The 24,136-nt window shown below is 37.2% G+C and overlaps 1 protein-coding gene across 3 annotated transcripts in view; it reads right to left on the minus strand.

The window, feature by feature from the left end:
* The window catches only part of LOC124148276 (solute carrier family 12 member 4-like), a 179,986-nt gene that overhangs the window by 132,800 nt on the left and 23,050 nt on the right, over positions 1–24,136 (minus strand). For 2 of the 3 annotated variants that reach the window (XM_046519288.2, XM_046519287.2), the window contains exon 2: positions 5,314–5,337. The exons of the other annotated variant lie outside the window; for it this stretch is intronic. In XM_046519288.2, coding sequence (XP_046375244.1) covers positions 5,314–5,337 — 24 coding nt within the window. The remainder of the gene's footprint in view (positions 1–5,313; positions 5,338–24,136) is intronic. 3 annotated transcript variants of the gene reach the window in all.

Consider the following 24,136-nt stretch of genomic DNA (forward strand, 5'->3'; position numbering starts at 1 on the left):
AAATAATTTCCCAAAAATACAAACAACAAGTTTAACATAATATAATGATTAGATTAAATGTGTTCGAACATTTGAATGTATTTTTACACTGAAGTCTATTTAAGTGACCTCCCCCATTGAGATCATGGGGGGGACTGTTTCCTAATTCAATTATGGGGGAAGGTCACATGACCATCTTGAATGGCATGAAATGACAATCTAAATTAATTAACATCCTAGAATTGGTTTCTTAGCATGTCTCTGATGATTGGCCATCTGCTGTAATGAACAACTAAAACGTCTTTCTTGAAGGTGCAAGAACTTTTAATTGGCATGGTGACACGTACCTTTGTCCTAAAATATTTTACACTTTGTTTGCACAAGAAGCAATGAATAGAAAAGCAGTGTTTTGGCAGTGACAACAGGAAGCTAACAAATGGCTCCCGGCATTGTTGTCCACAAATCGATGGTTTGAATCTAGCTAATGAAGCGGCACAACAAGTGCTTCCTGTCAAGCCATAGCTCTCTACTACATCAAGCAGAATAAAGACTGTACCACCATTCCGGCCAAAAACCTTGGACCAAGTTGCTCTGACCTGGGAAGAACATTTTTTCGTGACTTGCATGGATGCAGACAGGGCCTGTGTTCACAAAGCTGTAGCCAGGGATAACATTTAGTCCCAGAAATACAGTTATCTTATTTAAAGCTATATATCTACAAAAAAAATATGAATGGTGCCGAGAACAATGGTTAATTTCAGGGAACCTAGAGCTGAGGCAATGTAGACTTGCCAAATCTTTCTAAACTTCAGTTGGACTCTTTTTCTAATTTGTTCTCAAGGGTCCTATATTGTGTACCAGTAAAGACCCAGGTTAGAATAGGTCTTCAGCAACCGATGCTTGTCGAAAGAGGGGACTAATGTCATGGTATCCAAACTGATTGATCGATGCTCATAATGTCAATCATTGAATTGTCTGGTCCAGACTTGATTATTTACAAGCTGCTGTCATATATTGCTGAGTGTAGCATTAAATAAACAAACAAACAATAGGACTGGTCATAGCAGCTAAAAAACTGCCCATAGCTTAACTCTCACACTATTTCTGTATTAACACATTCACCAATAAATATGAAATATGGTGAGGTGAAATGGAGCTTAACATCGCGTTCAAGATGATTGTACTTCTACAGTGACCTGCATGTATGTGTGTGTGTTTGTGTGTGGCTGCTTGTCAAAATGTCCAGACTAATGTCAATTTTATAGTGCTTGCCCACTGAGATGCCCTCTGACATTGATACAATACGCAGACACAGTACACCGACTCCAAGCTGACCAGTCCTTGTTTTAGCCCCTTAATGCCCAGTGCCAGGCAGGGTAACAACAAGTACCATCTCTTAACGTCTTTTGGTATGGTGCAGCAAAGGATCAAACTACCAACCTTCAACTCTCCAGGCTGATGCTCTATGCACTAGACCACAATAAATAACTCAGTGATCAAGTGAGTCAGTGAGGTTTTATGATGCTCCAAGCAATATTGCAGGCCTAGGCTAGGGACCGCAAGGATAATGACCTCAATTATTGAACCCGTGTTGGGATTTGAACCTGGGCATTCAACATGATTGGGGCAAAATCTTGAACCATTCAGCTAATCCCCATGCGTACAGAGAAACTGTGCTATGTGTTTCTGCAAGTAGATTGCTGCAGAGCATCAACTGTTCCCCCCCTATATTATGTAATGTGCAGAGGAAGGAAGTGTAAGCTATGGGAGGAGAGAATTGGTGTAAAGTACAAACTGGTTGTTATTAATGTAGTTATCTTTGGAAAGCACAATAAAAGAAACATTGTCTTTAAATGGTCAGCACAAGGAAAACCCAGGCAAGAAAACTGGGCCTGTCAGGCAGAACTTGATATATACCCACTATTCGTACCAATAATATAAAAAAATAATTGATTACAAGTCCTATATAGATAACACAGCAAATGTCATTCTAAACATGTTCTGGCAGCAAATATCAATATATGTGGTCAAAATGTTGGTTGGGTTGAATCCACTGTAAATAAACTTCTGTTCAAATGTAAAAATTCATGCATTCATTAAGGGATTCCCATTTATCCAACAGCAAGTTAAGAACATACAGGTTGATAAAGCTCTATACTACGCCTATAGCTAAAGGAGATAATCTTACATTCTTACATAATATAGACCAAATATAGAACTTTAGCGAAGTGGGATAAATATTTCCCCTAAACATTTTTAGCTCTTTTAAAAACAAAATGAACAAATTGCATGGGTTATCTACATTATGAAACGTGACTGAGTCACAGAATGGGACAGGCAATTGGTTTAAAGATGTCCAGATAAAGTCACTCTCATTTCATTTTAAAAACTCCAAATTTTTCAGAGAAATAAAATGGCGCTCTCCTTCAGTCAAAATTAACCTTATACTAATAGTTCCCCACCTGAAGACGGGGAAAAATCACTTGTCAAGGTGCATCTGGGATTTTCAAAAAGGACAGTTTTGAAAACAAGAAGGTCTGATAGCCTTTCCTTTGCATCTGTCGTTGTCTGTGTAGTGTGTATGCATAGTGATGCTTGCACATGCACCGCCATTTGACAACCTGCAGGTCACATATTTTATGAGCACTTCATTAACACACTGTCATGGAAGTAAATGTCAGTCTAATTGCGCTGCATCCGACACCAAGATACCTATCAAACTGACATTAGTTTACATTTATATTGTCCCTGAAGATCAGTTTGATACATGTACTTGTTATACATAGAGTATCATGATACATCAGTCTGAACAGAAGCAATCTCCACAGCAGAACCAACAGTTCCACTGACTCATCATCATCATCATCATCATCATCATCATCATCATCATCATCATCATCATCAAATCGGCCAATGTAATCATAGTTAACAGGAAAAAAACATTTCTCAGCCTGCATATCAAATTCTGGAACACCTGTTCAAAAGAAAAACATTTCTACAATAATGAAAATAATTACAATCCAGTTAAAGTTGACAATAAATTATTTGTATACATCACTTCCCAGTGACTGTCCACTAAGCAACTGAACATGTTAAAGTGTCATCAGGTAAACAGTATGTATTTGTCATGTTTAAGTGTCATCAGAAAAACAGTATATACTGAACATGTTGAAGTGTCATGAAAAAAACCAGTATATTCTGGACATGCTGAAGTGTCATCAGGAAAACAGTATATGCTGGACATGCAGAAGTGTTACATGTAAAATAGTTTATATGACATATACTGAAGTGTAAAAAGGAAAAGATTATAAACTGGACATGCTGAAGTGTCATCAGGAAAACAGTATATATTGAGCATGCTGAAATGTAACATGGACAATAATATATATTGTATATTGTATATATATTGTATATATAAATGTAAAATGTGTACAAAAAAGAACAATTTTAATCCGGACATGCTGAAGTGTCATCAGGAAAACAGTATATATTGAATATTCTGAAATGTCGTCTGGAAAATAGCATATACTGGACATTTTAAAGTGTCATCAAGAAAAAGGTATATATCTAATATGCTGAAGAAGTGTCATCAGGAAAACAGTATACATATTAAGAATACGTTATGACAATTTAAACATTATCATAATCATAAAAATAATATGAAATGATATTGTTTTGTTCACCTACAATAAATGGCTTCAATGACAGATACCTACTACAGTATGCACCCAGTGTTAGTAAAACAAGTCACACTTCAACAAGTCAGGGACAATATTGTTTGAGCAATCGGTTCATGCATTGTCTGGCAGTGGACATATCATATATTTTTAGAAATCAATATCGAACATAGTCCTTGCGAAAGTATTTCTGTAGATTTACGTAGTGATAAAAGAATGATAAGAACAGTGAAACATATAAGAAACTTGAATGAGTATTTCAGATTTATTAATTATAATCCCAGAAAAAGAAATTCACAGTTTTTCAGATATCATTTGTGATAAGCATTAAACTAAAGCATCAGAAATAACACAAGTCCCAGAAATAAATTCAGTGTGGCGATACATAAACATGATAAAAAAGTAACCCACAATTCTAGCGTTGTAAAATTAAATACTATAATTGTTAATATTGAGAGGTGATAATTTCATTCAGTACATCAATGCCAATAACATGACCTGGTTTAAAACCACAAGCACTGTGGTAAAAACCACTGACACCACGACATGTTAAAACATACAAATAGCATTAGGAACGTCATATTAGTCCACATGAAATAAATCTGTAATCAATACTGATTATGTGTGATTACCATAGTCGATGTATTAAGATCATAAGTCTGATTTTGTATAATACTAAATGTTTGTTACCCAACAATTTTTAAACTTATATCCCAAACATAAAAGAAATGATACAAAAAAGAAGGTTTTGTTCCAACACTGCTGATTACCAAATCAATCTTGGGTGATAACCCCCACAATCAATAAATCGTTCTATAAAAAATAAGACCAATATGTCTTTTGAGGAATTGATTTGTAGAAACTTTACATACTATACCCTATAGCCAGAATAAGGAGTACTTGCCGTATTAAGCTCCCTGCTCCAATATTAGCTCCCCCTGACAAACTTTGAGATAATCTGTTAGTAATCGTAATATAAGCGCCTCTGTATAAGATGGGACGTTCCTTAATTCTTGTGTATATTACAGAAAACAATAGCATTGATTGTTTGTTTGTTTATTTGTTGCTTAACGCCACACTCAGCAATATTCCAGCTATATGACGGCGGTCTGTAAATAACTGAGTCTGGACAATCCAGTGATTGACATCATGAGCATCGATCCATGCAATTGGAATACTATGACATGCATCAACCAAATCAGTGAGCCAGACCACACGATCCTGTTACTCCTCTCTTACAACAAGCATAGTCACCTTTTACAGCAAAATGGGTTGCTGAAGACCTATTCTACTCCGGCTCTTCACGGGTCAAGTAGCGGAGAACATGGAAGAAGGGACATACAACTGAATTATAATAATTATCGAAAACATTTTAGTTTCATCTATGTTTAATGAAGTATGTTCATCACCACAGTTTTTGTAAGTGCTCTGTTTGTCCATTGTCTAAATGCCCGGGCTTACAATGCTGTGAATTGAAGCAAGGGCCCTAAATACATCAACTACGGTAATCTTGATTGATGCTGGATCCATGCTGCATCATCTCAGTCATGTTCCAGGTTAGAAACGGCCATGCACTTGACAACACACCAGACCAAACATTCTGATCCAACTTGTCACATGATGTCATGACGACATGCAGAAAACATAGGATAATTACCGAACATGATACCATAGTCTCTGGCTAAGGTCCAGAAGGTACCCCACATGCCATGAAAGAAAGGAATAAAGGCAAAACATATTAGAACAACAGAAAATAAACAACATGATAAACATAAACATGATAGAGGACCTAACAAAGTGGGTAAGTAACGCTGATGAAGACAACACCAATCTAGGACTACCTGGAAGGAAAAGAAAGTCAAATGCTGGGACATCCATCACAGAAAATGAAAAACAAATACGAAATGTTTAGTAAACAGGTAAAGAAAGATGTGAAGGAGTGAGTCAGTATGGTTTTATGGCACTTTTAGCAATATTCTTGCAATATCACGGCAGGGGACACCAGAGATGGGCTTCAAACATTTACCCATGTCGGGATTTGAACCCAGGTCTTTGGCGTAATGAGCGAACATTTTTACCACTAGGCTACCCGACCGCCCCAAATATAGAATATATTTATGAAACATTACATGGTTAATAATTTGAGTGTTTTCTTATGCGTTTGTTGATAAACACATTGTCATAAGTGAAATTTATATTTAAAGGATGCGTTCATGCAGGGTACATCATTACTTTGAACATGTTTTAGAAGCCTAAATTACATATTTATCTTTGAGCAACTATACCTAAATGAAAGAATCATTGTTTAAAGTTTTTAAACTTAAACTTTTAATTATTGTTATGAATATTTTCATGTAAATTATTAATTTGGCAATATGTAGTGATAGGTTAGTTTTTCAAGGCATCAAGCTTGTGATATACTATATTACTGAGACGTTCTCCTATCATGCCTCGGGATTGATGATTGTGCAACCATTCCTGAGCAGCCTTGCAATTAAGGGGAGGCAACTCTAATGACCCTATTACAATTAGACCCAATAATATCCTATCTTCAGATCACTGCATTCTGATATTTCTGCAGCGTTACCATATTAATAGCAATTCATTCAGAAGATGGCCAAACAAGTTTGATAATTTAAATGTCAAATTAAAACCTGAGAATTATGATGGTGAGAGCAAGCAATAATCACAAAATCTTCTCTTTTCAAAACTACGGAAAGGGATCCATAATGGACACCATCAATTTACAAAAATAGGGAACAGAACTCTGGGCTAAGGTGGAAAAAGCTAACACACATACCACTAGGCCATCTGACATTTATCAGTAATAGTAATTGAACATGTTTCAGAATTATTGTCCAGATTATGACAGGGGCTCATTAAGCATGTTAAGGTTTGAGTTGATTTGTACTTAAAAAATGATTCTTTCAACGGCTTTGAATCCTTTTCACTCCTATCACCATGAATATTCATTCAGTGGCCATCTTTATAACTGGTGTCTTCCTAAGTTCTCTGCAAGAGCCGTTCTCAATGCATTCATTCATCTGTGAAAACATTCGCGATCACACTTCTCGTCTGTAGACAAAGCAGATATGTGAATCACAGCAATATCAAAATAATGTCCAGGGAAAATGACACTTATTCATACTGAAGTCTGAGTGAGGCGTCAATCACATGCTATTCTAAGCATGGAATGGCTCCAAACTCACCAATTAGAGTCATGGCCTAGATCAGCCAACAAGTTATTTAGAAAATCAATCGGAAATAGACACAGTCTCTGACCAGAGATCTCTATGTCCACATCTATACATAGATGGAAAGTTTTCATTCCCTTAACAAAAATCAGCATCGTTTATTGCAACATTGTGAAGGGGCTGGTCGATTTATCATTACATGTGAAAATATCTTGGAACATATATCTTGTTTGTTCATCTTGGTCATCCAAATAAATATGGATTATTTATTCAACATTTTGGGGTAAATAAGCTGTGCTATTGAACACTGAACTGCGGATCAGCTGTGAAGGGGGTCAGTGTCTAGTGATGATTTGGTCTGTTTATCAGGCCAACCACAAGTGTTTACTGTCTTCAGTCTATTTGGGCTATTGTTACATCAAGTTGGACTGTAGCCGCAATATAAACGAACAATTAGATGACATTCACCTGCCACAATATGCATCATAGTCTTTAAAAATTATTTCTTAATGGAATTTATGATAGGAATTGTGACATTAAAATGCCAAGAATGATTGTTTTCACGTGTCACTTGGACACATTGAATTCTAATTTAGCTGAAAATAGACATAAATTGTAATAAAATATTATTTTTACTTCTTTTATCCATATAATCCTAATTTCATAACAGATACTAATTATTTACGTCATAATCTATTGTTCGAAATTGTTTCCGTTTATATCATGCTACATGACATATAATTCACCCACACATTGTAATTTGTTTTCTCAACAATTGACACATTTACCTTTAACATGTTTAATACAATTTATTTAATTTTGAACAAAATATCCCACTTTTGATCAGATCACTTAACATTTATTAATATCTTTGTATTGTTCAATTTCTTTAAAAGATTAATTCCACAAGTTAAAATTTTCATGAATGAAAACATGTCATTCATGTTCAACACGTAGCACAGTTAATGACATGATTTGGAACAAGTCAGTTTCACAATTCTTCTCCATCTTAAACTGTTAGGCTATCTGTCGATCAATATGATATTCTGTCTTACAATGTCCTGCCTCCTCCTGACAAGGCAGAACAGTTAGCCAACACCTTGGTATGCTGGACTTCATCGATCTCACGGATCACATTACACTACCTCCATGTCACCTCGGCTTAGCTCACTTGAAAGTCATGGAACCCTTTGATCAGCAGCATCAAAACATTTCAAACTTCTCATATATCCTTGAACAGTTTCTACAAGAGACTGAGATTTAATTAGGCTTGTGTGAAGTTGTTTCTAACAATCATAAAATGGAATGTTGCATGTATTTCCTTTTGAAAAATGTAATTATTTCCTGGTTTGATATTAAGCTAGTTATAAATCTGGCAGTTCTATAATTAGATTTTAGTGAGGTACATATTCATAGTTTTCAGGTTAATTGCATGTCAGTGAGAGGATGTACAACATAACACATATTGTCTACAATGGCTACAAACATAAACAAAATAAATTGTTACAACATCTAGGGAAGAGTGACAGTAAATGTAAGCATGGCCACGCCAAACAATTGTAAAAAGATGACCAATATTGTTTGTCTTGTGCAATTTTTAATCAATTTCATTATTTTTTTACAAAAATTCCCTTTCCATATTTCATTGAAGATAAATTGTATCCTTCAGAGGGAAAGATATATCACCAAATAGATCTAATACAGACCATGCAAGTCTGTGATAGTTGGCAAGTCCGAAAATGAACAGAGTCTCCAGGCTTCTTCTTATTATATTTTATCAAGATATTATAACAACTGCTTTCCTGTACAATATTTTCACTTCAGAGACTAGACGTTAGTCCAAGGGTAAGATAAACATACAAGCTTAAATGTTAGATGTACTTTCTCAACCTTGATTGACTTTCCTTATCAATGACAGAAAATATCGATAAGCCCATCCTAAACAACCCTTATTAACTCCTACAGCAATATTCATGACGCTCCTCTCAATCTCCTCAGTTGAGATTCAAACCATATTCCCTACCTCCAGGGTGTTAACGGATGTGTACTGCATATTAGCTGTTCAATTACAACCATAAATCTGTACTAATGGTATTGGAGCAGTGACCCAAGGGTATCTCAAGCCGACTCCCTGTGTCAACACTGTTCCTGCACAGCTTGTACTGGCTCACACAAATGTAATTCGTAGAGATCCAGGTATCAAGTTTCTATTGTTGCATACGCTAAGTATCATTAGATTGTAGGAACATGAATAATTCACAAAAACCTTCAATATCATAGCTACAATTCTTCCCATTCTGATATTTTCCCCATAACTCCAAGAAATATTTTTTTGTTTCAACAATTTACTAATGATTTACACAGATTATTGGAATAATGCAATGGGCTGCAGTATTGTACTTTAATGACATATTTTGTCATCATGATGCATTTCAGAGTACATCAAAGGAAAATAAACATTAATATTTTCTTTGAAGCTAGCAATTGTGACCTCTTATATCATCTGTCACTCTTTCCTGCAAAATATCAAATTAGCTGCAAGGGTAGACTACTCTAGACGGGTGATACAGGGATGTGATAAAGTACCGTGAAGGTGATGTGGGCCGGTTGTTATAGCAAATATGGCTGTATCTGTAACACAGACAGACACATGTTAGAGACCACAATATTGTTATAGCGTTGCATTGGCCACAACAAAGAGTGACATCATTTTTATATGTAAAAAAGGCTGACATCTTGGGATGTGCGTCAGGGGATGTTTGTTGTGGAAGATATACCACACATTTTGCATTATCAAATTTAATGTACTGGTATGGAAATTCTTTTTTGATTTATATTTTCAATTAAAATCTATTCGATTTCGATGAATATTTCTATACATAAATATGTGACACATTGCCCAAAAGACCAAGGATATATTTTAAATAAATAAGAATTTGCGATGACTCCAGGAATCATGGAATAAATATTTCTGTACTTGATGGTTGCATAAAATGTCAGTCCTTTGTTGTGACCATAGAGGACTTTAGGACAAGGAAAGAAACAGCAAAAATTATTGATTTTTATTCCACATCTGAAAAGCATGATCATGGAAAACATTATTAGCTTAATACTTGATGAACCTGAAACCAAACATATTTATGAGTTGCAACAGCTTGTTTGAAACAATAGATGAAAATCAAAGGTGTAAAATATAGATACATATTAATAATTCATTTCCACATTGCATACACTGTAAATGGCAACATCTGTAAACATGGTAAAGCAAGACAATGCAAAAGACATACAACATGGACCACAGGGAGACTTATCTGATGCTCCACTCAGATCCTGAATGTGGAAACTGTACTGGCAACATGACCCAAAGTTCTGAACACTGTGAAAACACTGTCAAAGGAGTGTTAAAGGGGCCATGATTGATTGGTTGGTTGGTTGGAGGGTTGGTGGGCAGATTAGGGTGTTTGTGTGTTTTGGTGGTTGGATGAGTGAGTGAGTGATGTGGAACCAAGAACCATTGCAACTTTAAAAGGTTTTCAAGCTTTAATATCAATAGGGAAATGCCCCAAATGAAATGGGTCTTTGTGAAATCTTTGAGCCTAGGCATGGTTTAGATTCAAACAGCATTTACAGTAAACTATGTTTATAACGAACATGCTTACACGAACTGACCGATATAACGAACATCTTTTTTCTTCTTTTGTTGTATATATGCTTGAAACGAACTACGGCTATTAGAAACTAAAATTAGGAGTCCCTTTGAGTTCGTTATAACCGTAGTTTACTGTACATAAAAAACGTGTTGTGTTTGATTGCATGTATGATCTTTTGTTTCTACTTTTGTAATAACTTTAAACTTTAAGGTAGGTAACTCAACTCAAATAAATTCTGATTTCATTTCTAATTATTATTTATTTCATGCCTCTTTATATATTGACCATCGTAGTGAACATGGTGAAGAGAATTAGAATAACACTACGATACACTGGTCTGGCCTGACAGATGAATGACAAATCTAATCTTGCTGATTTACTTGTGATAGCAGACATGGCTTTTCCATGTTTGTGGTAATATAATAATTACCCTAGTATTCGTTAGTGAGAGTATTATTATTGAACTGATTGGCATAAGTTGACCAGAAAATGAGTTTGGATAAATCCCCTTCTAGAACCATTCTGCAGTGTCAATGAAGGCCACACCAAGAATGTGCTTCACAACTTATACCAATGGGGGAATCAAACCCAGCTCTTTATTGCAATGAGTGAACACTCTGACCACAAGACTACCCTACTCCTGAACCACAACAAAGACACTGCTGGATACACCAGCTGGTTACACTGTGAGTGAGTTGGGTTTAACACCATCATCTAACACATTAGCACTTTGGCGAAACCCATCAAACCAAGAACCATATTCAGGGGGAAATCTAGGACTCAAACCCACAATCAAAGGTTTCTGGGCACCTAAGGCATGTAACTTAAGAAATTGTGGAGCCAGAGAGACGACCTGCCAGCCATGCCCCCGATTACACTGTAAATCCATCCTGAGATGAATGAGATTGCCAGCAAGGACGTCTTCATGCTAGGGGATGCTGACCAAACATAGAATCTTGAGCAGTGCCTGTGTAGGGCTTGCAACTTCTAGCTGGGAGATACTGCTCACTTTAATCTTGTTTGTAGCAATTTATGCAAAAAGTAAAAATGATGTGGAAATTCAGTTCATGTTTAATCAGGTTTTTTGTTTTTTAAACAATTCTGAAGGAAGTTGCAAATCATGGGTGAAAACTGTCAGTGTAATTTGTCTGGATATATGCTGCGAAGCACAGTGGCCAAATTACTGGACAAAACTCATGTAACTTGATTATCCAGATTGGCATTGTACAAAAAGGTTAAGTCAATAAATTTACTTCTGTTTGGTTAAATGAATGGTTAGACTTGCTCAAAGGCGTTAAGCTATGATAATGGTGTGTGTGTGTGTGTGTGTGTGTGTGTGTGTGTGCGTGTGCGTGTGCGTGCGCACGTGAGAGATAGAGATAGGTTAAATGAATGGTTAGACTTGCTCATAGGCATTTAGCTATGATGACAGTGTCTAAATATATTGGCAATGTTGTTGTGGGAAGACCTCATAGGATTAATGCTGATCAAGTGAGTGAGTGAGTGATATGTGGTTTAATGCTGCTTTCAATATGAGATGACAGCTGCTTACAGCACAGGAATCACAGGAATCCCTTTAAAGACTGAGGATTCTAATCAGGGAAAATTGGGATCTGAATCCTAGAGCAGGGAATCCTGATAGCTAAGGGAGGTAACCCTGCAAAGCAAATTCTTGAATATGTTGCGAATGTGTTGTGTTTTATACACAACTATTTTCTAGCACTATATCAGTCGGGGCATTTGGAATCAAACATGTCACTCAATATAAAGATTCAAACCCTACTGTGTTTGGTGACGTGAGTAAAAGCTTCAACAACTAGGCTCAACCCATGAAGATCCGGGGTAGAATTGGTCTTCAGCAACCCATGCTTGCCATAAAAGGTGACTATGCTTGTTGTAAGAGGTGACTAACAGGATCGGGTGGTCAGGCTCTTTGACTTGGTTGATGCATGTCATCATATCCCAATTGCGTGCATCGATGCTCATGTCAATCACTTGATTGTCTAGTTCAGACTTGATTACTTACAGACCGCGGTCATATAGCTGGAATATTGCTGAGTGTGGCGTAAAACAACAAAGAAACAAACAACTAGGCTCACTCACCACCCATGAGTTATGGAACAAAACTTTTGTCAGTATATCATGACGTTCAAATGGGGCTGGCTTTTCGATGGTTGAATGGTTGAACATTCATAATTTGTCTGATACTTGACAGAGATGAAGCAAGAAGGAAATTTATTCATAAAATTGTCATTTGATCTTAAAGCAGAATCAAGGGAGAGTTGTGAGAGTCATAGTTTACGGCACATTTGCAAATGCAGAATCCAGACATAGAATCGATTTGGCTGAAAAGAAAAATCAAATTCCCCAGCAGTTACATGCACATGATTAAAGACTATTTTCCAGAATACACAACACTAATTCCGAAAGCAGTTAAAAAGAAAACCATCGTAAAAATGTATACTGTATTCCTGCAGACTAGTTATGTAAAGGATGGATGCCTCGTTCCACAAGGACCCTGTAATGTTGAGAAATAGACACCAGCAACAAGCTTGATTTGACATCAGATTCATCAAGAAAGACAAGACGGGTTAATGTGTATTTACTGACGCCCAGATTAGATCACTGTCACTTTCATCATTTGCTCAAAGTAATGATAGATTAAAAGTTGAATGTTAATTGAAAGAGCAGGTCAAGTTCATTTGAGTTCATCATAGCTTGCATGAATAATTATCAAAGAAGATGAAGAAGACCACTTACTTCCTAAACGACATTAGGAGAAGATATCTAGCTCTTGGTGAACCAGTTGCTTCAGACAAACAGTTTTACAGTTGCAGATCGATGATGCTGTGAGGTGTATGACTGATTCTGTATCTTAATGTGAATGGATGTCTAAATGGCTTATTTGTTTATCTGTTTGCAATATTTTTTTTAATACTTCGTGGATATCTAGTATTAACAAAGGTACAAGATACAAGGCGTTTAGAGAATATGAAAGTTTGTTAGAACAACATGAACAAGAAAAGTATCATAATGCAGTTAGGCAATCAAAGCTGAAAGCCATTTCAATGAAGTTTAGAGGGGGATTATTACGGTTGGGACATATTGAAAGTATGAAATGATGTTTAAAATTATGTATACTTCCACTACCATACTTGTAAATGGTTACTTAAGGATTGAAGTTGTATTTGTACAAATACAACTTCAATCCTTATATTGACAGATACATAGATCATAACAAAACAATCCAGTAAACATCAAACTTTAATTATTGAAAGCGAACTATATCAACGCGGAGAGTCGTGACGTCGTGACGTCATCCGTCCCAAACATTCCATTTGGAGTGACATCCCTTGGTTTTACAAACAGCAAATGGCAGCTACAGCAATGTCATTCGCTTAAAATACAAGTTGCACCCAGTAAAGTTAGCGTTGGAATTGGAAAGAAATCCAGACCCGGGTCATGCTGAAAATGGATACATATTAACATTCTGTGAACTATTGGTGTTTGTTTGAGTGATACTACGACTGCTGATGACGTGGATTACCGCTGGACGCGGCCCGGTTGGATATACTGAGGCACGATAGTGGGGTGCTTGGTGATTTCTTTTGGTAAGTTGAACATTCTCTGTTATAGCTTAAAATGGACGTTTCATTTCGGTGACCTGACATATACATGATCTGTCTGAATTCAAAGCCTGCATCATTCATAGCCTGAATCGATGTCGCTCTCAGTTTTCCCTAATTATTTTTAATGTTATATTTAGACATTTAGGAATTCCCCATAAGTAGTTCTGTATGTCTCCGTGACATACTGACGTTCATCGAGAAATGAACGACAGTCAGCTTGGTAGTGTTCACCTAGGCGAGGTCACCCGCTACTGTCAATATTTGTATATGGACCTATGGCCTTCATACTGAATAAAGAATTGATTGATAAAAGAAATACTTCATGTATAGTAATCTTCAAGATGATCAAAATACTGTCTGCATTTGGCCTTAACTGGGATGAAGCGTGTTCAATGTTTAAAATCTCGAAAAGTTATTCTTCGATATCACTTTCACATTTGATTATATAATCATTCTGAAGTATTTGGAGAGATGTTTGCCCTTATGAAAGTTTCCAAAACTCTGAAGGCTGCTCTTACACAAAATGGTTAGATTAATGCTTTGTTCCGTATAAATACACCCTTTCAAAGACTAGGTGTAGACACTGTAGCTATCTTAGCCTAAAGTTATACCAGCACCAGAGAACGAGATATAACCGTGTTGTTATGTACAGGTTACTCCGCCAACATTACACTGTGTTTCAAACATTGAGTGAGTGAGTGAATCAGTCAGTCAGTTGGGTTTAACACCGCTTTTAACAGTATTCCAGTTATATTGCAGTGTGTCAGCTGAATGTGGGAGGAAAGCCCGAAGTGATGCAGGTCTCAGATGTTTACCACTTCGGTGAAACCCACGAGCACGGGTATGGTGCTGACATACCTAGATAAATAATTGGGTCGATCCGGGATTCGAACCCCCAATCATAGGTTTCTGGTGTGCCCAAGGGACGCAACTCTGCACAGCAAATCGCGGCGCCTTAGACAACTGGGCCACCCGTGCCCCCGTTTCAAACATTGAAAAGCGAATATCACCATACAGTGGGAGTGAAAGTGGACACCACAGTCAGTCATATCTCAGACTGTCACAGCAACTCGAATAACCTGTATAACCTGCATAGTGGGCAGGCAACGCTGGAAAATCACGGACGGCTAACCAACAGATGAGGTAAACCAGGGCTGTGTATATCAAATTCACTGTTCAATCAATATCTCCTATTCACATTTTTTCTTGAGATATGTTCCCAAAATAATGCCCATTTCAGGAGTTGATATGACAGGTTTCCTGACAGTGACCGTCCACCAAAATATTCTGGGCTTCCATTGAATGAATTTGGTTCCTTGAGAAGAACAAGGACAATGTAACATCTGTCACAAATATTGCATCTCTTAATACAAATACAATGTGTGTACATGAATGGTAACAGATCGTTTTCTTTTGCCATGTGTTCCTGCATGACAAGTCTTTTGTTTTAAACTGCAGTCATTATTATTCCTGCCGTAGGACAGCGTCAGTGAATTATTGAATCTAGGCCAGTGGTTGACAGCATGATCAACATTCCAAGCTGTCGGGGTATGATAACACATATTAATGACCAGTGCCCATTATAAGCAGCTCTTAGAGCCTGCCTCAAAAGCTGTGACCTTCACCCACTGACAGGATAAGCAGAACCAGCAATTGAATTACCCCCTATTTACGACTTCTGATAAAGTCTAGTTACTCCGATTCCATCTGCCTTGTGATATTTTAAAAGTGTAAACTCTTCTTCTAAGGTGAATTTGGTATATAGAAGGTATATCTGTCACACAGAGTCTCAGTCTAAAATACAGCACTAAATGAAAGCAACTGAACTTAAATGGACACCAGGCAATGGTGTATAGTTACTTTTAGCATTCATCATTAACGTAAGAGGACAGTTTCCATTGTGACAATGACATCCCCAGTTTCCATTTTTATTCATTAGATTGCTCGCACTCTTTCTTTTGAATAATATCTAGCACTGCAATATGTGTTTCTAAGATTGTCAAAGTTATTCCATTAACCATGTTAACTATATTAACAGAATACAAAGAAGTTGATATACTTAAGTACAAAATATATCCATGGAGTCTAGCACATGTTGAATTTTAAATGTCTAAACAGTGCCTTAAAAAATAAATATATATGTATTCAATGTGAGTCTTTGCATACAAAACTGTGAATGATATGAAGTTTGACAGAATCCAAAATGGTGGACGCTTTTTTGCAATAAACAAACTATGGCTATACAAACAAATTTCAACAGTCCCTTGGACAATGTTGGAGTTTGTTGTTACCATGCAACTGAGTTGAAGTGAAGAGTGACAACCTTGACCAGTCACTAGATATACACAGAAGGATGGTCCATAGTGCAGCACGTTGTTTGTCTGGTGACGGAAGCTGATTCAAGTGATGCCACACTCTGGACTAACCTCCTGAGTGCATGTTCAGCTATCAATACACTTTATGTCCATATAAACAACCTTCACGGTCACGTCGTCATCAGACCCTGTTGAGAATAATGCCATTCAGGCGGCTTAGCTAGAAGCAGCAAGAAGCCAAAATAGACAATCACGCCGCATGATATCTCAGACAAACTAAATCAGGATTTGGACACTATCATCAAATTGTTGCCTGTACCAGTTGCCACAGACGTCAGCCAACTGTCTGGCCATCTTAGCGAATCCCATGGGCACTATTGCTGTCCGTTGACTGGCGTTCCACACTTGTCATGTGCAGCTGATGTGAGATTAAGGAGAAAATAACTACAAGATAGGGCTGCATTCTGGCATGGACTTGAAAGGATTACCAGACTTTAACCAAACTGCCCTGGAGACATCAATTTGCTATGCAGTGCAATTGGGATTTTAGTGATCCTCATAACCATTATGCTGTGCTTATGTCCTGCTTGCTGCTGGGATGTGTCTCTCGCTGTTTGGTTGATTATCCCTTCACCCCATTCTTCAGTCACTGCGTCCGTCCATCCATCCATCATCCATCATCCATTTGATCATTAGATAGTAATGTATGCATTCATTCACCAATCCTTTCCATCCATTCACAATGCCTATCCATTGACCAAATTTCTTTCTACCCATTAATCCTGCATTCATCTGGATATTTTCTAGCTGACCAAAGGGGCAGTAGGTTAGCCTGGTGGTTAAAGTGTTCGCTCGTAATGCCTAAGACCCGGGTTCGACACCCCACATGGGTACATTGTGTACAGCCCATTTCTGGCGTATCCCAATTACATGGATCGATGCTCATGATGTCAATCACTGGATTGTCTGCTCGAGATTCGATTATTTACAGACCGCCCTCATAAACAACATTAAACAACAAACAAACAAACAAACAAACAAACAAACATTTCTGGCGTTCCTCGCCATGATATTGCTGGAATATTGCTAAAAGCAGCGTAAAACAATGCTCACTCACTCACTCTAGCTAACCAAACAGAAATGATCCAGATACAAATATAATGTACAGCATGCATGAGGTATAACATACTGCATATCATGTATGGTGAATACTAGGTACATCCTGTATCAGAAATGGTACATATCAATATCAGTTACTGGATAGAATTCATATTTATAAAATGAATATGAGTATACTGCAATCTGATTGGTTGAAAAATGTTGTTAAATGGGATATGGCCCTGGCACTCTTTCGAGCTATTCACTGCATACATGGCACATTAATAAACATATCTATAAGGATTTTTTACACTATCCAAAATTTGAAAAAGAAACCAAGCCACTTCAGGCACTTCAGCAAACATTTACGGTAGATATTAAATTTGATATTTATCAGAAGTTAATTAGTTATTAAATATGATATTTATCAGAACTTCGATTTTCAAATTAATTTTTATCACGTTATTCAAACGAGGAGGGTTCAGTTATCACAGTAGCATATGGTGTCATCCAAAGTATTATGTCATCATAGCATTCCAGCATGACGTCATGTCTGTTCCATAACTTTGAGAGTTTACATAGCGAACGAATCCTACACAAAGCAACAGTTATCTTTTAAGTATTTACAGTGTCAATAAATGTCTCTTTATAGATTTACGGGTTCTCAGTATTTAATAACTGGAAATTCTAATATTTGAAAATGTTCCAAATGAAATTTCCAGCCATTAAACACTCAATAACACCCCCAAATCTGAAAACAATAATGTCATTCCACTCAGCACAGCTGGGTGGGACTTTCATTTGGATGAAACTGAATCTTTCTTATTGTCATCAAATTATGGGCACAATATGTGAAGCCCATTTCTGGTGTCCCCCACCGTGATATTGCTGGAATATTGCAAAAATCGGTGTAAAACAATACTCACTCACTCATCAAATCAAAGTCTACCACTGAGTTTGTGGTGGGGATCAAGGTGCAAGGGAGGCAACTGGCCCTATTTTGATACCTTCTGACTTCCTAAGGAGTACATTCTCCAGTTAGTCTAGAGACCAAAGGGAAGAATCATTAGTGTAGGCAGTGTTGCTCTAGCTTCCCATGTTCCAGCTATGTGTCACCAGTCTCGCATATGCATGGTACCAGTTGAACAGTATCGTGAGGCTCTCAGCTATGACCTGGAGCAATATCCTACTTTTACTCCTGGGAACACAAAAGGTTACTAAGGAATAAAAAATGTCTTCCACAGGGGTTCTGATTGATGTGCAATGCCCTGCCAACTAAAACCATATGTCATCCAGATCATACCCATAATTATCATCAGGATCATTATGACCCATAATTATCAGTAATTGTAAAAAGACGCATCCAAATAAATCTTTATTTGTGATAAGCCTTGAACAATGCATACCCTATATCATAAGAGTGAGTGAGTTTGGTACTTTGAGTTGTATTCAGTCACATCAGGGCATGTCAGCGTATGGTTGGGGGAAAGCCGGAAGTGATGTAGGTCTGAGATGTTTACCACTTCGGTGAAACCCATGAGCACGGGTATGGCGCTGACAAACCTAGAAACATAATCGGGGCGAAACTGGGATTCAAACCCACAATCATAGGTTTCTGGCGTGCCCAAGAAACATCAATAGTTTCGATTGTGTTTACCATAGCAATAAAATACATGCAATGCTGTTCAAATTTGTTTTTCTTTTGATCATGAGTGGTACTAATTTACACATGGTAATGTGGAAGTTTCTTTTTCTTAAATTATCATGATTATTAGTGTAAAGAAAAAACAAATCAGTCATATCTCAAACTTTACTTTTTATTAGTTGTTATGTTTATCACATTAAAAGGAAACTTCAGTTCCAAGGTATTATTCAACTCTAAAATCCATCCAAAATGATACACTTAAAAACTATCAACATTTATCACAATAGTTGCTTGCAACATCAATAGTTATTGCAATAGTCGTGATAGTTTCTTTTAATATCAATAGTTATCGCAATAGTGACTTCCAGACCAATAGTCACCCCTAAAGGATAATATTATGGGCCAATCTCAAGTTCACTGGAGATGTTTCAGCATCAAGAAAACAAAGAAGGCTATCAAAGAGAAAGATGACATGCCACATTTTTACTTTCAACACAGATCATGTCTTTCAAACAAGAAACCAATTCAGCAACATAAATAGCTCCATTATAAGCTGCCTTCTCCCCAGATAAATAGCTTGCCAGTTGAAGTGGGTCCTGATCAAGACAGGATTAATTAATGAAGACAGGCTGACTTGCGTGATCCAGGGATAATCAGAAACAATTAATCTAGGCGCTGGGAGTGAGATAGCCCATTTCCAAGACAGCAAACATGGCTAAGGCAGCGGTCATTGGGATTGTATTTTGTATTTGACAGACACGATATTACTGCAAACACTCAGACCATGGTGGAGCTGGGTCGGTGAAATAAAATACATTCCTTTCAGACCTGTTCGCATGTTCCTATCTAATCAAAGAAAGTTTTGACTTTTTGACATGAAAGTTGACGTGAAGAAATATTGTTGAGTTTGGAGAATTTTGGGGCAACTTGCCAACTGATCAAAATGCACAATCATTGCAAATTGTGATTGTATCTTGTCGCTAGTGTGATGATGTCAAATGATGATAGCATACTCTCCGTACTGGGGTTATAGGAATCAATAACAAGTGCAAGAGCTGTGAGGATTAACGACTTGGGATGATAATATATCAAATGGAGGCTGCCACACAGGTTACAAGAAACCGGATCAATTTAAGGTATTGGTCTTAAAGAAGATTGTTTTCAAGTTTTCAAACTTTGAAAAATGGGGTAGAAACTCGTGATGCTAAAATCACACTGATAGTTTCAAATGCAGAACACGATAAAAGTTGCTCCAGTGCTCTAAAGTTACCAAGTTTTCATTGTTCACAGGTTTCAATTTCATCTCTGTTGCAGGACTTCCACAATCGATGTTGGCCATCTTTGACAAATGGAAAGTCTATTTCAGGGGCTAGGGTCTTAACTTTGGAATTCAGTTCACAATGTTGACCATGTTGACAGGGTGTTAACAACTCCTGAGTCCCATGAACTGGTCTTGCTGGCTGGCAGAGTTCAGCTCCTGTACCAACAACTGAAGGGACTCAATAGTAAATGAAAAACTTGTTCAGCTGACTTGGCTAAAATGTTGTGTTCACTATATCAACCATTGGTTTTCCTGAACCAGCCTCAATCTCAGATACAGATCATGTTAACAAATCAGTCACACACAACTTTTGTTTGTTCTTAATGCCATACTTGGCAATATTCCAGCTACATGATGGCAGCCTGTTTAAAATTGAGTCTGGACCAGACAAACCAATGATTGATGTCATGAACAAAGTCCCTCTTCATCAGTGTATGATAACATACAATCAACCAAGTCACCGAGTCTGACCACCCAAACCATTATGTCACCTCTAACACCCAACACAGGCTGCTGAAGACCTATTCTAACCTGTAATCCCTAGGGGGGGGGGGGGGGGGGTGTAGAGGTTTGAAGCATAATGGATATAGGCTGTACACAGAGTAGATGAAATTGCATGAACTTGTGGAGGTATAAACATTATGGACAAAAATAAAGTGAAAATCTTTCAATCTGAGAAATTTTGATTAGCAAATGTTATGACTACTTTCGTGCAATTATAAAAATGACATGTTCAATGAAAGGTGAGGGATTGAAAAAGTACATTAATAAATCACAACCCAAATCCTAAATATAGAATGACATTTTCAGCAAGGAAAGGAATTCAAATCTTGATCATCCATGAATCTTCAGAAATAAATCAATACATTTAATCAATCTCAATGCACAACAAAGGAAACACGAAAAGTCTTTTCTCTTGTCGCTCATTTTCCTATTTCACATAAATATAGCCAGATTCATGTCACGATGACATTAGATGTGGAGGCGCATTGAGGCTTGTGGCAACTCGGATTGATAGGCTCAACAAGTGGTGTGGTTCAATAGCCATGTGATCTATTCTCCCCATACCCTGCTTCTAAGTGGATTCTCATACTACTGAGTTACAACAGAGGCTGTTTATAATGAAGAAGCCTAACAGTTGCAAATCCTGTACATGTGTTGAATCTCTGTTGATTGAGAGGACTTCATTTCATCACTTTCTTCTCTGTTGAGATAATACTAGATTCATACATAGAATTCATTCAGCTTTCAGTATGAACAAGGGTACTACTGCAAACAAATAAGACATTCATGAACTGATTCCATGTGAATGATTTTTATGATGTAGACAGTGATTTGTGAACATTTTGTGAATAAAATGAAACATTATATCTCTAGGCATGACAGTTTTTATTTACCTGGAACATAAACTAAAATGTTGATGAAAACTACCATTACAGAAACAGTACGCAACTATGTTGTATTACTGATAACTGACAGCTTTGTGTTGCTAGTTGTTATTAATGATAACTAAAGCTATGAGTTGCTATGTTGTATTACTGATAACCATGATAACTGACAGCAATGTATTATGTTGTACTTTGACAGCAGTGGGTTACAATGTTACATTCTTGCCGTAAATGGTGACTTTGCTTGTGGTAAGAGGCGACTAACGGGATTGGGTAGTCCAGGCTCGCTGACTTGATTGATGCATGTCATCGTATCCCAATTGCGTGGATCAATGCTTATGATGTCAATCACTGGATTGTCTGGTCCAGATTCGATTTTTTACAGACTGCCGTCATATAGCTGGAATATTGCTGAGTGTGGGGTTAAACAACAACAAAACAAAACAATATTATATTACTGACATCTATGGGTAACTATGTTACAGGCACTGTCTGTGGCAGTCACATGCTCTCACACATGCGCTATTATCACCATCTGTTATTCCCCATGCCTTACACACGATGATATTGAGCTGCAACATGCCAGCTGGGAGATATACTTGACATACTCTTCCAGTGGGAGGTGGTATAAAGTATTTATCTTGTTTAAGTGCAGTAATCTACAGTTATAAATCCCACTGATCATAATCATCATCATCACCAAAACCATCATCATCATCATCATCAATCATCAATCATCACCATAAGCTTTGTTTAATGCCACACAGCAATATTTCAGCTATAAGCATGATAAGAGAACAGTCTGTAAATTATTGACTCTAACTCAAATAATCCAAAGATTGATATTATGAGCAACGATCCATGCTGTTGGTGTACAATAACACACTATCAACCAAGTCAAAGAGCCTGATCACCTGATCCATCAACATAAAACCAGTTGCTGTGGACCCATTCTACCCCCGAATCCCCACAGGGTTCACCAGAAGAAGCATAACCGGGTACTGGTACTACATGTGTACGATGCTGGCATCAAGTACACCACGTACTACACCACGTACACTCAGCAAATGACTACAATGAAATGCTATATCAACAACCTTGCAGTCGTCATCACATATCCTGCCTGACAGAAGTTTGATAAACTTTCCTAAAATATATTCCATGACAGATTGATTTTGTTAATTTTTAGACACTAAAATATGATTTCACTTTCAGATTTGTCATCAATTTGAACTTCCCACATACCAGTTCTATTCAGAAAGCTTTCTACCATATTATCTTGCGTCTAGACGAGACACAATTGTATTTCAGCTATAATACCAGCAGCACTGTCTGCTCCCCATTAACCCTGAAATGTCAACATGTCACTTGGTGTTAAATCAGCACAACTGAAATTGATTTGCATCTGAGGAGATGTCAAGGGTTACTTGGAGGACCTGGAATAGAAATGTGCATTGGAATTGTCTTTGATCTTGGCGCAACACCATGAGAGGTGGATGTGCAGACGTTCTGTGTAGGTGTTCCTGGCAGCTGTCACATGACCGGCCCATGATTAGACTATCATAACCTGTCAGTACCATATGTCTGTAGATATGAATATGAAAACATGAAAAAACTATACCTCATGCATAGTCTGAAAACCTTGAACTTGGTGCAGGGTTACAAATCTTTCCATGAAAATTCACTATTCAGTTCCTTGGGGTTGGTGTAAGTAAGATGGGTTTTATGCCTGTTTTATTAACATCACAATCATGACGTTACAAGATAAAGGGACATTTATTACTATTTATTTTATATTTAGGGACTGTATTCCTTTATGAGGTACCAACCCTGGTCAGTTGAATGTGGATCAGAATGAACCACTGTGTCACCCTGATGATCGCAACCGGAAGTTAAGGGAGTTAACTCTGCTGGCTTAACCTTGGCACACTTGCACAAAACAATCTTTGCCCCATTGTCTATTGTAGTTTTAGTTACCATAGACTTCTGAGAATCACAGCAGCACTTCTAGCAACTGGCCTCTGATTATAGACCTAAAGAAAGGCAAGGATTTTACCTATACAGTCAAGGGGAGATAACTCTGCTGAGAACGATTACATATAACTTTATCCAACATCTGAAGCTCCTTCCCAGATTGGTAGAAATTAAAGCAGTGAGTATGTTGAATATATCATTCTAATTAGTTTATCATTCTAATTGAAATGCAAAATATGGCAAAAAATCCAGACTGTATGAACCTT

Source organism: Haliotis rufescens, unplaced genomic scaffold, assembly GCF_023055435.1.
Source record: "Haliotis rufescens isolate VD_foot unplaced genomic scaffold, xgHalRufe1.0.p SCAF_19, whole genome shotgun sequence".
NCBI lineage: Eukaryota > Metazoa > Mollusca > Gastropoda > Lepetellida > Haliotidae > Haliotis > Haliotis rufescens.